This window comes from Salvia hispanica, chromosome 6 (genome assembly GCF_029641045.1).
Source record: "Salvia hispanica isolate PSC_SH4W2 chromosome 6, Shi_PSC_v1, whole genome shotgun sequence".
Lineage (NCBI taxonomy): Eukaryota > Viridiplantae > Streptophyta > Magnoliopsida > Lamiales > Lamiaceae > Salvia > Salvia hispanica.
The window spans coordinates 27404519-27420347 of NC_142697.1; the positions used below are offsets into that span (position 1 = coordinate 27404519).

The 15829-nt window shown below is 33.2% G+C and overlaps 3 protein-coding genes across 3 annotated transcripts; all 3 read left to right on the forward strand.

Moving 5' to 3' along the window:
- Positions 1–2375: 2375 nt before the first annotated feature.
- On the forward strand, positions 2376–3537 carry LOC125203217 (uncharacterized). Its single transcript, XM_048101527.2, has 3 exons — positions 2376–2974; positions 3155–3247; positions 3329–3537. Exons 1-3 carry the CDS (start codon positions 2420–2422, stop codon positions 3389–3391), a joined length of 711 nt encoding a protein of 236 aa, XP_047957484.2. The 5' UTR covers positions 2376–2419; the 3' UTR covers positions 3392–3537.
- A 477-nt stretch (positions 3538–4014) lies between these two features.
- On the forward strand, positions 4015–5881 carry LOC125204734 (purine permease 3-like). The gene is made up of 2 exons (XM_048103445.2): positions 4015–4837; positions 5403–5881. The coding sequence occupies exons 1-2, from the start codon at positions 4163–4165 to the stop codon at positions 5745–5747; spliced, it is 1020 nt and encodes a 339-aa protein (XP_047959402.2). The 5' UTR covers positions 4015–4162; the 3' UTR covers positions 5748–5881.
- A 6485-nt stretch (positions 5882–12366) lies between these two features.
- Positions 12367–15479, forward strand: LOC125203598 (uncharacterized). The gene is made up of 6 exons (XM_048101986.2): positions 12367–12756; positions 12858–12990; positions 13660–13763; positions 14013–14157; positions 14248–14388; positions 14484–15479. The coding sequence occupies exons 1-6, from the start codon at positions 12716–12718 to the stop codon at positions 15267–15269; spliced, it is 1350 nt and encodes a 449-aa protein (XP_047957943.2). The 5' UTR covers positions 12367–12715; the 3' UTR covers positions 15270–15479.
- The last annotated feature ends 350 nt before the right edge of the window (positions 15480–15829 follow it).

A 15829-nucleotide genomic window follows, 5' to 3' on the forward strand; every position in this document is an offset into this window, starting at 1 on the left:
ACTTTCGATATAAAAAAATTTCATATCGTTATCGTATCGATATTTCGATATATAGTATCGAAATTCGATATATCGTTAAATATCGATATATATCGAAAATTTCGATATATATTAATATATATCGAAAATATAATATCGATATATATCGAAAATATCGATATATCGAAAATTTTCGATATATATCGTATTTTCGATATAAAACGATATATCGCGATATAAGGAAATTCATATCGTTATCGTATCGAAAGTTTTCGATACGATATCGTATCGTATCGAAAATTACGATATATCGAAAATTCGATAATTTTTCGATATTTTTCAATACGATACGAGCGATATATCATTTTTTCGTTATTTTTCCCCAGCCCTAAGTATGATGTAGAGAAGAGTCTTATCTATATTATTCTCTCTCTTACTTTACCATTTCTCTACTTTAACTATTTATCCACTCCCTTCGTCCCATAATAAATATCACACTTTCATTTTTAGTTTATCCCATAAAAGATGTCACATTTCCTTTTTAAGAAAAAACTCTCTCTCACATTAATATAAATATTACTATTTTCTCTCTCCACCTAACACACAAAACAACATCTCCTAAAATCTCGTGTCATTTTCCATGTGTACCGCCTATTATGGACGGAGGGAGTATCATTTTTATAAAATGAGTGCAGAAAAGTGACTGAGACTCCTAAAGTGGAACAGAGGAAGTACATGTTTTATGCAATTCATTGGTAGATTGTATATGATCTGAATATGTGTTACTATAAGATATGGGTGTTTTACGTATTTGACATGTGGTTTCTTTGCTTTAGTTTCGTTGTTTTTTTACTCTCTCACTCTTATAAAAATAGAGAATTTATGATCAACACGAATTTTAATACTCTTAAAAATTTGGTAAAATATTTAAAATAGAAAAAAAAAAGTGATTGGAGTATTGTTAGAGGAGAATAGTGTTCGCCTTATTATAAAGAAAAACCTAACAAAGTTTAATGGAAGTCGGCTAATTAAAATGACAAAAGTGGGCTACAAATGGAGTATAAAACTACTCCCTCCGTCCATACTAAGAGTCCTATTTTTCTATTTCCGTCCGTCTCATACTAAGAGTCTTATTTCACTTTTAGCATAAATGGTAAGTAGACTCCACGTTCTACTAATTTATTTCCCTCACATTTTATTATAAAACTAATATATATAAGTGGGGGGGTCCTATTCTAATGCTTATAGCACCCTAATCCAAAATCAATACTAAATCTCCACCCTTGGATTTTAAAATGAGTGGATGAGATTAAAGCTCACAAATCTCAATAAATAGTAGACAAAATATCAACAAAAGGGTAATATCGTCATTATGTTATCATATGATAATTTTCGTGAGTGTTTGTTTATATCAACATTGTGTATTACAAATATCAACAATATGACATTAGAATATCAACACTATGACATTAGAATATCAACACAATGACAAGAAAATATCAACACATTTTTATTGAGATTGGACATGCATAATATTGAGATTTTGCCTACAATATATTGAGATTTTTTGTTGCATTTGTTGATAAAAGCTGCTTATCAACATGTACGAAAATTGAAATATAATTTATCAAATTTCATCACCCGAACATCGTCGGAACATATGCAATTGAGATCTCGTTGGAATCCTTATTAAATTATCTTTAATTTGATATATTTTTTGCGAAAAAATAATTTAAATTGAGAGAGTTACGTAAATTTAAAGATTTGAGATGATTTTGAGGAGAGAGAAAGTAGTTAGTTATAATTACTACATATAGGATTTGACATTAATACCCTTTTAATTTATTAATAATTATTTAAATTTAAAATATATTACCCTTGACATTATATCAACCACAAGATCTTCTAATCTAATGGTTAAAAATTGATTTCAATTTTGAATTGATAATTAGTTAGCAATTAATCACATCCCTATAAGTGGGATCCACATTTGACTAATTTATTCAACTCACTTTCTTTTACAATTCTTAAAACTCGTATTTAACCAAATAAGACTCTCATCGTGGGACGGGGTGATTACATGTGACAGAAGAGATTGAGGTGTGACAAAATACAAAACATAACAATACCAACAATCCATCCGGCCCTTTAAACGAGGTAAGGATCTTTTCAAATCGTGACTGCAAAATCGGTTGTATAGCGAATCCTTTCAAATTTGTTGAGCACAGTTCATTCTGTCCTCCCAAAATGCCATTGTTTCATAAACCAAAAGCTATACAATTAACCTGAAAATTCCAAAGAATCTGCAGCAAGAAAGGAATCGGATCAAGATAAAATCCATACGAAAACATCACATTCCTTTTCTTCTACACACCACCTCAATCAAAACCTCAAAATCAAATATCAAGACATCAAAAAAAAATGAAGAATTCTGTCCCAGATGAGGAAACAAACATCTTCCCACCATTCCTCAACTTGTCAGGATCTAAACATCCCATTCTCCTTCAACAAAACCCTCTTATTCTTCCTCCTCTTCATCTTCTTCATCGTCCTCGTCGTCGGAGTTCCTCTTCTTTGCATCTTCTTCATTTTAAAGCCAAAAATGCCCGATTTCTCCCTTCAGAGAGTCGATGTAGAGTCCTACAAGCTCGACTTGAGTTCCCAAAACCTCGTCGTTTCATCGGTTTTCTCTCTCAACTTGAAAGCCGACAATCCGAACAAGATCGGATTGAGCTTCGAAGCTTCTAAATTCTATGTCCTGAGCCAGGGATTGGTGGTCGGATTGATCAGGATTCCTCAGTTTCATCAACCTCCGTTGAGCAAAAACGTGAGCGTTCAAACACGAGTATTGTTTGAAAGCGTAAACGTAAGTGAAATCATGGATAGAAATTCAAGAAAATATCAATCTTCCAATGGAGCTTCTGATGATATTAGAATATTAGGCGATGTTGCAGCGCAAGCTCGGATATTTAACATCTTATTGCCGAAGATTAAGGTAAAATCGAAGTCCCATCGATCATCGTCTTTTAGGTCGAGCTAGCCTAAACATTTTATTTTGAGAATTTTTTTTGTGTAGTATTTCATGATAATAATGTCTTCAATTGTGTTGTTTTACTAGTGTAATTTTGTTAGATTTCCATCAAACACATTATGGAAATATTTTTTGTGTTGTTAGGTTGCTTTGGATTGTGGTATAAATGTTAGCCAGTCGAAGTTGTCAATTAGCAATATTCAAGTGTACAGCATGAGATGGATTCCTAATCAATTGGTAGGGTCATTTCTCAATTTTATACGTAATTGGTTGTTAATTTGTTCTTGATTACTAATCAATAATCATTGTTGTTTGCAGTTTTCACTTCCCCTCAACTCACAGGCAGTCTCCAAGAAATGCTCTCTAGCTATATTGATGTAGCTGGATAAATATGAATTGATGCTTAATTAATTCTCTAGCATTGGAGTATTATTTTGTATGTATATATATTGGAATTTTAATTGTATAAACTAATTGTATATTTTTTCAAGGCTTACAAACTAATAAGAATTCGTAGGCTCGACATTTTCATCTATTTATTAAAGTACTTCTATAATTTCACTAATTTTTTTTGTACGTATGTTTCTTAAAACTCATGCAGAAATAAATTGAGATATTTAATCCCGAACCAAAAGAGTTTAAGATTTGAAAACACAAACTTAAAAGTAAGATAAAAGTGGTATGGAAAAAGAGTACCTTTCCAGCCACGAGTCAGCTCCAATAATTGATCATATTCTTACATATTTTAATTCTGCGGACAGCCGTATTCGATGAAAGTAGTATGTCCGTTCAATTAATTGGTCAAGATAATAGCCCTTGAGATATGGAGTAATATATGATCATCAACTAAGACTACTCATATGTGATATGACTGATCATGAGATTAAATATAATCTCGATAATTTGAAGACATGCTAAAAGACATTGTCACGAAACGAAATAAACAAACAACAAATATACACATAACCTTCAGTCGTGATTAAACATGACAACCGATCGACCTTTCGATATAAAATCAGACGACAAGATAGACTCGCTTTTGGTCACATTAAGTCCAAATAAGAGACTATAGTTTTTAGAAAAATACAAACCACAAAAAAAGAAGATATACTTATTCACTAATTCAGAGAGGAAACCGAATCCGCCGCCGCCATGAACACGAAACACCTCTTCCTAATCACCAACGGCCTCCTCCTCGCCGTGGGCAACTGCGGCGGCCCCCTCATCATGCGCCTCTACTTCCTCCGCGGCGGCTCCCGCATCTGGTTCTCCAGCTGGCTCGAGACCGCCGGCTTCCCCATCCTCCTCCTCCCCCTCCTCTCCTCCTACCTCCGCCGCCGCCGCGATAATCTCCTCCACATCAAGCCCCGCCTCTTCGCCGCCGCCGCCGCGATCGGCGTCCTCACCGGGTTGGACGACTACCTCTACGCCTACGGCGTCTCGAAGCTGCCCGTCTCCACCACCACGCTGCTGGTGGCCACGCAGCTGTCGTTCACGGCGGCCTTCGCCTTCCTGATCGTGGGGCAGCGCTTCACGGCGTTCTCCGTGAACGCCGTGGTGCTGCTGACCACGGGCCCCGTGGTGCTGGGCCTCCACGCCAGCGGGGACCGGCCCGAGGGGGAGTCGGACCGGGAGTACTGGGTCGGGTTCTTCATGACGCTGGCGGCGGCGGCGCTCTACGGTCTGATTCTGCCGCTGGTGGAGCTGGCGTACAAGTCCGCGAAGCAGGAGATTACGTACACCTTGGTCATGGAGATGCAATTTGTCATGTGCTTCTTCGCCACCGTGTTTTGCACTGTCGGAATGATCGTCAACAATGATTTTCAGGTCAGTGTTTTAAATGTCTCACTTTGATTCGATATGAGTTTTAATAAAATAAAGAGTAAAGGCAAAATCTGGTCGAACGAATGTCCATTTTATAATTTTGGTCCTCTACTTTATCTTTTGAACATTTGCATCCTGAACATTTCAACTTGAATCACAATTGGTCCTACACTAACAATTCTATCAATTTTTAAACGTTTTTAACCCGATTTTGACTGATTTTGATGGCTTTAACAGTCACATTCGGGTTTAAACCGTTTAAAAATCGGATTAAAAACGTTTAAAAATTGACATAATTGTTAGTGTAATCCCAATTGTGATTCGAGTTGAAATGTTCAGAATTCAAAAATTCAAAAGATAAAGTATAGGACCAAAATTATAAAATGGGCATATGTTCTGGACCAGTCTTGGCCTTTACTCTAAAATAAAATAAAAATTGAATAAAGTGAATTACTAAAATGTGACTGTACGGGGTCCATTTACTAAAAATACTGAAAATATCCGTGATTATTTTTGTGGTTCTGGGCTTGATTTCTTGTTAATTCTCGATTTTCGTTTAATTGAGCAGGTGATTTCGAGGGAAGCGAGAGAATATGAACTTGGGGAGACGAAGTACTATTTGGTGGTTGTTTGGAGTGCTATAATTTGGCAGTGTTTTTACTTGGGAGCAATTGGTGTGATATTCTACTCATCTTCCCTTCTCTCTGCTATAATAATTCATGTCTTATTCCCTCTTACTCAGACTTTGGCTATTGTTTTCTACCATGAAAGTTTCCATGCTGAAAAGGGTGTTGCTTTTTTCTTAGCAATTTGGGGTTTTACATCTTATTTTTGGGGAGAGATTAGATACAACAACAACAAGAAGAATATTCCTACCACTGTGGATAATCAAACTCATCATTTGGAAACTTAATTTCCATTTTTCTTGAGATTATTGTATGTAGTAGTGTTGTACTCTTAGCTTTATTTATTTTGTTTTGTTTGCCATTGCTGGTGGTAGACATGAATTAGGGACCTACTATAAAGAAATATTGATGTCTTTGCTTACTATAGACTTTTCGATATCAATTATTCATTGATTAGTATGATAGATATATATCCATCAATCATGCTGTCTGACTAGCTAGGAATATTAAATTTAAAAATATAAGCATGATTTAAAGTCCTTTGTAAAGAGTAGAATATTAAATAACCACAAAGCTTCTCCTAAATGTACAAAGCGACTTCTTTTGGTAATCTACCTGAATATGGCTATGCTCCTTTCGTCCACAAAAATTGTCTCATTTTCCGTTTTAGTATGTCCAAGAAAAATAGTCTTATTTCTATAAATAAAAAATTTCTTTCTCATACTTTATTCACTTTTTTCTTTTATCTCCTATGCTTTACCACCTTTTTCTCATGTCTCTCTTATTTTATCTATTTTTTCTTCTTTTATCTTACTTTATCAATTTCTTATTAAAATCTGTATCGTGCACAAATGAGACTTTTTTATGGGTGGAAGGAGTATTTTATAGTAATATAAATGAAAGCTTGATATTTTTTTAATTTTTAATTAATTTGTGTAAATTCATATATGATTTGAGAGTATATTTATAGGTTTCTCTTCTTGTGCTTTTTTTCGAACCCAAGAATAGGCCCAATTATAGTTCTTGGGCGGAGAAATAATGATACGAAATATATTTATAGGTTTTTCTTCTTGTGATTTTTTTCGAACCCATCACCATTTCATTGTGTAAGCCCAAGACTAGGCCCAATTATAGTTCTTGGGCAATTAATCTAAGTACCTACTGTATCACAGATTCACAGTCATAATTCTTTTATACTCCATCTGTGTCCTAAAATCAAAAACTTTTAAAATACATGAATTTTAATGAAAAATTAATAAAATAAAAATGAGATAAAAAGAAAAGTGTGATATTGAAAAATGAGTCTCATCTCAATATAGAGAAAGAAATTACCTTAAATAGAAATTTTGTACTTTAGGGGACAAATAAAAAAAAAGAGTTTTTATTTTTAGGGAATGGAGGGAGTAAAAGTTAATTGTCATCTAATTATATCAATTTGTCTGTTTTTTTCAACATTCAATAATTACGATAAAGCGAATTGCACAACCAGTTGACCTAATTCCATTATTCACCTAAAATTATCCACCTGCACAAAAATAGAAAGTTGCAAGTTCATGATCATTTGATGTTACATTTCAACTTGTTTTCATCATTTAGTTTGACATCTTCACCCTAATTTCAGGTTGCCAAATATTAAGGGAAGACCACAACAGCTCTCCATCTATCCCACTTAGAATCACGATCAGATACAAATAATTAAAGACAACTGCAAAATTTACAAATTATTATGTTCCAAATATATATTTCAAGGATTTGAATTTGTTCAACCATTCCACATAAAACAATAGCACACCCCACAAGAAGCTAGTGAAACTTCTCCTTCAAACCCTACTACAAATTGGAAGATAATTCTAGTTATAATTAATTTAAGAGGGTTGGTACCTTAATATATCCTTTGATTCCTTATTAGTATAAAATATATATCCCATGTTCAGATAATTATTGTTTCTGCCTGATAACCATCATACAACAGATTTCATTATTTATTGCACACAATTATTATAATTATTGTTCTCAAACAAGAATATGAATAAAATAAGTAAATGATTGCATGCAACATGCATAATAGGACCGCTAAACTAAATCACGTCCTACTTTCCGGTAAAGGCGTTTAAAGCTAAGTGAGTGACATCATTGTATTCTAATTCTCATAAAATGTCGAAGACAATGAAAAAACACAATTTAATTAATAAGACGATTCCTTTTAATAAATATAGATTTTGAGTATTATCAATCATGTTTTGAAAAGTAATTAGATTCAATAGCAAATTAAAGGAAAATGCTTTATGATACTCAGCAGATTTGGCTTAGTTATAGATAAAGTGAACAAATTTGATAGTATTTTTAAAAATCACTTTTAATTTAAGTTTAAACCATAATCCAACGTGTATGATACCCTGTTCCGATCATGGAACGGCGCCGCTACATGAAAACTGAATAATGTGTTATGAAATTATTATTTTATTGAATTGAACTATCAAAATAAAGTTGGTATAGTAGTGCTGTGTCCCATTAGAAGGTTCGAGAATGGAATTGGAAGTTAAAGTGATGTGGAGAATGTGATACTTACACAATTAAGATATTTAAAAGCATAGAAATTAGAATAATTTTAATGGCAATATTAATTACTAAAATGACATGTTAAGTTTTGATCAAAAGTAGATGAACCTAGATTAGATATAAAAAAAAAAAGTGCACACATGAAATATGTGGACCCAAATTCATATCACCCAACCAATAAATTGTCGATTGAAAATAGACATATGTTACTATAATTAAAAATGTTTGTTTGGAGGTTTTTAAATATGTATGATTAAAATTTGAAAAGGGCTTGTCAATTAATGACTGTAACAAATAGCGTAGAGATTAGGGCTCGAATAACACAAAGTATGTTATGTCACGAGATTAATTCCCATCAACGATTTAAATCACTTCTCTACTTTTTCATTGGTTGGAACTAATAATATGATTCCATGGATTAAGTTTCGTGGGCTTTAAGGTGGAAGTCACATGATTGTCAACAAATTCATTAAATATCACGTGATCAACATCAATATTCATCAATCAGCAGTAGATGATCAATGGTGTTTCCTTTCCACGTTCGAATGTGCTTTCCTTAGATTTATTTGCAGATAATAATTAAGCATTAAAAATATAACAACAACAAAAGAAATATTCTTCGTTATCACTAGAAATCAACTTTAGTGACTGATATATACTACTGTGATTTGACCCCTTCCATCTAGTTTTATTTATTCTATTTCTTTTTTTTGCAACTAGATAAAATATTTTATTTTACTTTAATAATTAATGTTTAGTGATTTAATTTTCACAAAAAAAAAGGATAATTGGAAAAATTAAAATAGTGGCAATATGAAAATGGGACTATAGCTAGTACATATTTTTAAGAGGCGAATGAGTATAAAATATGGAATTAAATATTTTTCTTAAAATCATAAAATAATCATGGTTAAGAACTTAAATAAGTGGACGTGATTCTCTAACTTTACATGTCACGTTGCCTCTAGAGAACAATATTAAATAAAATTAAATTAAATTAAACTTTATAAAAACTGCCTACCTCTCGATCGGGAATCGGCCTAAAAAATGATTACTATTATTCTTCTAAATAAAATCAGAAAGCTTATCTTATTTACCTAGAGTCGTGTTTAGCCATTAATAAGTTTAAATATAATTTATACTCTTCTTTTCAGTGCTTAATAATTGCTTCCACAAATCCAATTATATGTATGTTTATATATATGTTTCTATAGAGTGCAGATGGAATCGATAAATTAAAGACTAGGTTTTTTAAGCACTTTTTTCGCCTAAAGTCTTTACTCTTTTATATTGAGTCAATTCTATTGTGTAATGGGTAGTTGGCGCCATCAATAAACAAATAATTCTTGATTCCCCTTTTTCATTTTCATTTTCTTTCCCTCTCAATAAGAATACTTTATAATTAGTGGGCTAAATTGGAATTGAGCTAACCCATTATCATGATGCTTATATGTTGGAATCACATAGTATTTCGTTTTATTGCGTATAGCAATCAGGAATTGAGTACATAATATTATTCATTATTAAATTACTATATGGAATGAGAATATGACAATATCACTAAATTCTGTAGTGAAATTTATAACATGATACAGAATTTGCATAGCAAGTATCAAAATTCATTTTTGTTTAGCGAATAAATGATCACTTATTGCGTGATATAAATATTATATTTAGTAAAATACCAAATTTAGTTCTTGAAACTATCATGCACAAAAATCCACAAAATCAATTTCAAATTTTGTACATATTTATGATAATAAAGTGGTAGTATTAATAAGAATTTCGTTGTTCCTAGATGCTAATTAATATTGAAATAATGGACTAAATCAAAACAATAGCACCGTATATTACATATAATAATACACATATATATGGTAGATATGTCATCGTAGTTTATCGAAACATATTTCATATTTTTATACTTTCTTCTAGTTTATAGTATTTGTTCGATTTTTACATCACTTGTCTTGTGTTAACTCTTCTTATTCAGTTTAGTTCTATAATTAAATAAGAATCCAATTCACACGTCTAACACACGTCTAACATTTCAATATTTTACTACCTCAAACCAATAGTTTTAACTAGGCACTTGAAGAGAATCAACTTAGTTATATCAATACATTGACATAAATACAATAAGCACTTTCATATAAAATACTAGTATAAAAAAGAGACAACTGAAAATTTTAAAAACTTACTATCTTTTTGGCCTTTCAATTGAAGGGAAGTACTTCAAATGAATTGAAAAAGAAAGACTAACTTTAATACATTAAAATAGGATGTCCCTAAAATAACATTTGATACAACTGAATTTGAAGAGTAATTTGTCTTTTCATGGATCCCAAATGGTGTAAGCTTTTTATCCAAAATATGGTATAGCTACAAACTTAATCGTTTCCAATTAAAAGTAAAAAAAATAAGAATAATCTATTCATGCAGTTATTGAATTATTGTTTTGTGTAAAACATTATTATTTGGAAAAATAAAAAGGTTGACAAATGACAACTAGAATAGAGATTTTCCCAGCTGTATTGTGTGAAGCAATGCACTAATTTGTGCCTTCGCCGGCAAGCCACAGGGCTGCGCCGCGTGGCAACTCGTGTTTGGTTACTTAGCATGTATAAATTCCATATTAATTGAATTTTTCCTAAAAAACAAAGTAGATTCCTTTTAGTAGTCATCCGAATAATCAAAGTGGATCATACTGGCGCTAAGCTAAGTCAATATTACTAGTACTTCTTAGCGGGTTACCCGAATTCGATTCAAACTCAATCCAAAATTATAGAGTATGTATTTATCAAGTTAATTTGATAATGACACAAACACAAAAAGACTTGACACTAATCCGTTTATTTCTTATGTGTTTTTATTATATTTTTTATCGTATAAAAAATTTTACAGTATCCAAATTGTGAATTCTATCTAATTGTAGTTCCCCTCCCATTATGGAGTAAGATATTATCAAATCTATAATTTCTTAATAGTAAAGGTTATTACCTTTCATGGTATTATTATGTAGTGCTCTTTTGGGATGAGGAAATTATATTTCAATGAATTTAAATGATTCATCCAATAGCATAGTAGAAAAAATAGAATTGTCAGAGGATAGTCACGTTCTCATATGAATTATTCAGCTTGTTTATGTTCTTTCATTTATTTTTATATGTTTATATTTATGGTTGTATGATATACTAATATTTTAGTCTTGTTGTATATATGGAGTAGCATCCGTCTGCAAATATTTAATCAACCAACACTTCTGTTTTTTCTGTTTTGGGTGGGGCCATCCAATACATGTTAGTATAAAAAATTATATCCTGAATTGTTATAAATGAAAGTATTCATAAAAAGACTACATGTAACATACAATATGTATCATATAGTAGTCGAATAATTTGTTGTCAATTACTCTACAAATTAAAAAAACAAGTGAAAAACAAGCAGTCACATGTCAATTTCAACGGAATAGAACGGATTTTCTGCAGATTTGTCTACTGCGTTTGACTCCGCCACTATTCTTCTCTCTTTCATTTGTTGCCATTTTTTTTAATTACTAAAATATTTATTTTAGTTTTCTAGAGTAACATATTTTATATTGTAATGTAATGTAACAATAGCAACAAAATAGATGCACTAACATATTTTGATCATACTATTATTTTCAACTTCAATACTCACCAAACATTATCACTTTGTTAAAGTTAGCTATTATATACTACGAGTATATGATTATTTAGCTATCTTAAGTTACAAAATATCATGTCACACCATCACTTTTTAGATGTTCGTATGAGCACGTCTACTTTGTTACAAATTCGATAGTGATGTTGAGCTCCAATTGAAGAAAATACACCAACAAAATCACATTTTCGTATTTTATAGTAATAAATTCTGATAAACGAATACTTATTATACTATATTTTACAAAATTGTATGTCATGTGAAATTTACTTCAATTCTAATTTGATCGGCATCTTCCAAAAATATTCCAAAATTCATCTATTCAAATAAAAGTTGGAATGGCTATGTTTCAAATCACAATTATTCGTTCCCATCTCATCATTCCTATAATATTTAAAACTACAATTTTATAGTTTTCGCAATCATCTTGCGATGATCCCAATCGAAATTAAGATGACAAAATCAAAATATAATAATGTCGTTTTCTCAAAAAAAAAACAATGTTTTACTGTTATATTTCTCCATTTATCTTTAATTTTCATTATTACGGAACAATTATAAAAAAAAATCATTTAAATGTTGCAATTTGACCGGATCGGAAATCTGAAAACAGTTACAAAGCTCCACACTCAGACGTGGCGGAGCTGATTTAAAGCAACCACGACAGCCTGTTCACAACTTTTTCTCTCTCTAACTCTAATCCTAACTCCATATATATACACTATTTTAGCACCAAAATACTCCATTACCGAATTTTGATCTTCTTCATTGTGTCGATTGGGTTGGGTGTCCTAAATGCATTTCGGTTGCATGAAAAACCTCTTTTTCCGTTTCCCTTTTCACTCCTAATCCAAATTCCTCTTCTTGCCTTCAATCCTCATTATTCCCTTGAGCTTCCTTTGCGAAAAGGAGCTTCTTTTCTTTCCTTCCCACCTCTCCAATCCCCAATTTTCAGTTTTCCGCCTTTTATAAAAATTGCAGTTTCTTCCCACCCTTTTCGATCGAGAGCAAAATGTTTGACGGGCTGTTGAAAAGCAAGTTTTTTTCGAAATGGTTAGATCAGTTTTGATGAATGTGTGTGTGTGTGTGAGTGTGTGTTTTGATCTGAAATTTTGGGCTGATTTTGTGTTTTTTTGCTGTTTTTGGAAATACAGCAAGTCGGATGTTAAGCTGACGCGGACGCGAATCGATATTATTACGAAAAAGAGGAATGCAACGCAGAAATATCTGAGGAATGATGTTGCTGATCTGCTTAGAAATGGAATGGATTCTCACGCCTTTGACAGGGTAAGAAGCTTTTGATTTTGTTCCTTTGATCAGATTTTCATATTTTGTCATTAATTACATTCTGTTTTATGCACGATTTTGTTTCCTAAATTAGCCTTTTTTTGGCATTTTGTTTCTAAAATTATGTGATTCTGATTCATGATTGTGTTTGAATTAGAATCTTGAATGAATTCCTCAAACAAAAATGGCACTTCATGCTGTGAAATTTGTTAATTTCATGGTGTGATTCTGATCCAAGAGTAATTTAAGAGTTTGGTGTATCCTAATCCTTTGCTGGTGATATGTCTATGGATATTAATTGCTTTAGATAATGGAAGTAAATGATGCTTTCTGTTTGAGATTTTTGGAGAAAAGATGATGAAAGACAGCAAGAGTTAGATAGACACAACACAGCACAACATCCTTAACCAAGTAATTGGTTTTGAGGTTGTTTTTATCCACTTTTTTAGGTCATCCTTGTAGAAAGGTTATCGTTAACTTGTCCACAATTGTAAGTTATATTTAGGATGAGGACCGTGACGCCTCAAACTTGTCGTTCGGTCATGTTATTCCGTAGTTGTTGTTGGTTGTGAGAGCCTGACGTGACATAATGATGTTTTATCAGCATTTGTTAAACATCCAGATCCGCCATTCTTGTTATTGATAGAGCTGTTTTCGATGTTTGAATAGGCCGAAGGGCTTCTTGCTGAGATGAACAGGTCTCAGTGTTACCAGTTGTTAGACGAGTACTGTGAACATATCTTGAAGAATCTCCCTGCCATGAACAAACAGGGGTATGGAAACCTTTATTCTTCAGTTATAGATGTTGATTAAGCTTTCCCTTCTAGCTATTTTCGTGCGATTATTTTCAGCTTCTGAAACCACACTTTTCGATAAGCACTATGTTTTTTCTGGATATTTTCGTGTTGGTATTAGCAGAAAGTTGCTATCTTTACTCCATGAATTTCAATCATGATATATGGTGTCCTAATATTAAGCACCGAAGCATACCTTGGAACTGAATAGACGTTCATTCTGAACAGGGAATGCCCTGAAGAGTGCAGAGAAGCTGCAGCATCGTTGATGTTTGCTGCAGCGAGATTTGCTGATCTGACCGAGCTGAGGGAGCTGAGAACCATGTTTTCTGAGAGATACGGGAAGTCCTTGGATTATTACGTCAACAAACAGGTGATCACGAATGACATATTCGTATATGATTCAACGTTTAACAGTCTTCCCCAATTCTGTAAAGTAAAAGTTGGATGTGTTTTGTTTTAGTTGACCGAGAAGCTGAAACCCGATCCTCCATCTAAAGAAACGAAGCTTCTGTTATTGCACGAAATAGCTGCAGAATCTGGCTTAGATTGGGATGCAAAAGCTCTCGAAAATAAGCTTTTCAACGAGTCTCCATATGCTAAGGTAAAACCTAGAGTTAATATTATGCTTAGTTTGGACTGCATCTTAAGTATTTGTAGCCTAACTATCTCGTTGGTGAATCTTCGACTATGTTGTAGAATCGTGTGAATGGATCTGCTCCAAAGGCTGGGGCAGGATATGAATACGGCCGTGCAAGAGAGTTGAAACCTGAGGGGAGAAAGGAAAGTCCAGTTGGTGCAAGAAATGGCCTTAGTCCTCCTGTCAGAACCAACAAAGCAGCAGCACCCGTCGGGAAGGTTCCCAATGAGGAGGATGAAGACGAGCCTCTCAAGCCCAGGCGGACTCCTCCTTACACCAAAACCGTACCAAACAAAGCAGCCAGCAGCTCTTCAGACGAGAGTGATTCCAGTAACGACAAGGTTGAAGCAGCCCCGGAGCCAACAGTCGATGAGGTCCTCAGAGGTAATAAGCCGATTGTTAAATCTGTGAGGACGAAGCACACTAAACCTTTGCCGGACCAGGAGGTGGTTCCTGGAGGCGACGAGAAGGAGAAGGTGGTGAACAAAGAAAACGTAGCCCAAGGTCGAAGAATCTTGAGATTCTTCGATGGTGGTCGCGGCCAAAGAGACGAAGAAGAGAAGATGATGGATCGGCTTCTGAGACACTACAGTAGGAAGAAGGGGTCGAATAAACCAGAAGGGAAGCTGCCTCCGACAGATTCAAGAAAAGAGAAGAACCTAAAGGGGCAAGATGGTCCAACCAGAGCATCGTCTCTTCGTGCCGAGCCAGTGGGTCCCGTGGAGACTGATCCTAGGAAGCATTCTCGGGCTGCCTCGTTCCACCCGGGCAATGCTCATGTGCATCCAAATATGCCTGACTATGACGAATTTATGGCTCGGCTTGAGGCTTTTAGAAAAAAATGAGGCCTATAATATAGTGTGATAAGAAGCATTCATTTCATTCTTTATAGTTTCAAGACTAAGGTGTTGGTGATATATCTCTTCACCATGTTCATCACTATAATATTGTCTTATCAGTTGGAAGCAGTACTTATCAGTGTAAATTCATGCATCTTTCGTATTCATATTCTTTATGAATATTTGAAGCTATAAATCTAACATCTTTTAGTATTAGTAATGTGAATTTCATTCTTACCTGTTATTAGCTTTAAAATATGAATGTATTGAGTTAACAGAATCTGAAGTTCATTTATTAAAAATAGTGAATTATGAAATAAGATATTAGTGGTCATCCCAAAATGATATGTGACATTCATTAAAAGATGATTTGTAGTAGTAATAATTTTAAATCACCAAGTTTCAATTTTGTAGTTTAAATCACCACGTTTCAATTTTGTAGAATTATCTATCTCAATACGGAATGATGTTTTTGTTGATGCTCAATACGAAAATGTTTCATTAGAATAAGAAAATGATTGAAAATGAAAAAAAATGAAATAGAAGGTTTATGTAGATTACATATG

Bases quoted from the DNA above. Each gene is read 5' to 3' on its own strand.
- LOC125203217 (XM_048101527.2), top strand. From the start codon at position 2,420: ATGAGGAAACAAACATCTTCCCACCATTCCTCAACTTGTCAGGATCTA. The intron at 2,975-3,154 runs GTAAAATCGAAG...TTGTGTTGTTAG, and splicing joins TCTTATTGCCGAAGATTAAG to GTTGCTTTGGATTGTGGTAT. The intron at 3,248-3,328 runs GTAGGGTCATTT...TGTTGTTTGCAG, and splicing joins GATGGATTCCTAATCAATTG to TTTTCACTTCCCCTCAACTC.
- LOC125204734 (XM_048103445.2), top strand. From the start codon at position 4,163: ATGAACACGAAACACCTCTTCCTAATCACCAACGGCCTCCTCCTCGCC. The intron at 4,838-5,402 runs GTCAGTGTTTTA...TTAATTGAGCAG, and splicing joins TCGTCAACAATGATTTTCAG to GTGATTTCGAGGGAAGCGAG.
- LOC125203598 (XM_048101986.2), top strand. From the start codon at position 12,716: ATGTTTGACGGGCTGTTGAAAAGCAAGTTTTTTTCGAAATG. The intron at 13,764-14,012 runs GTATGGAAACCT...CATTCTGAACAG, and splicing joins CCTGCCATGAACAAACAGGG to GGAATGCCCTGAAGAGTGCA. The intron at 14,389-14,483 runs GTAAAACCTAGA...ACTATGTTGTAG, and splicing joins ACGAGTCTCCATATGCTAAG to AATCGTGTGAATGGATCTGC.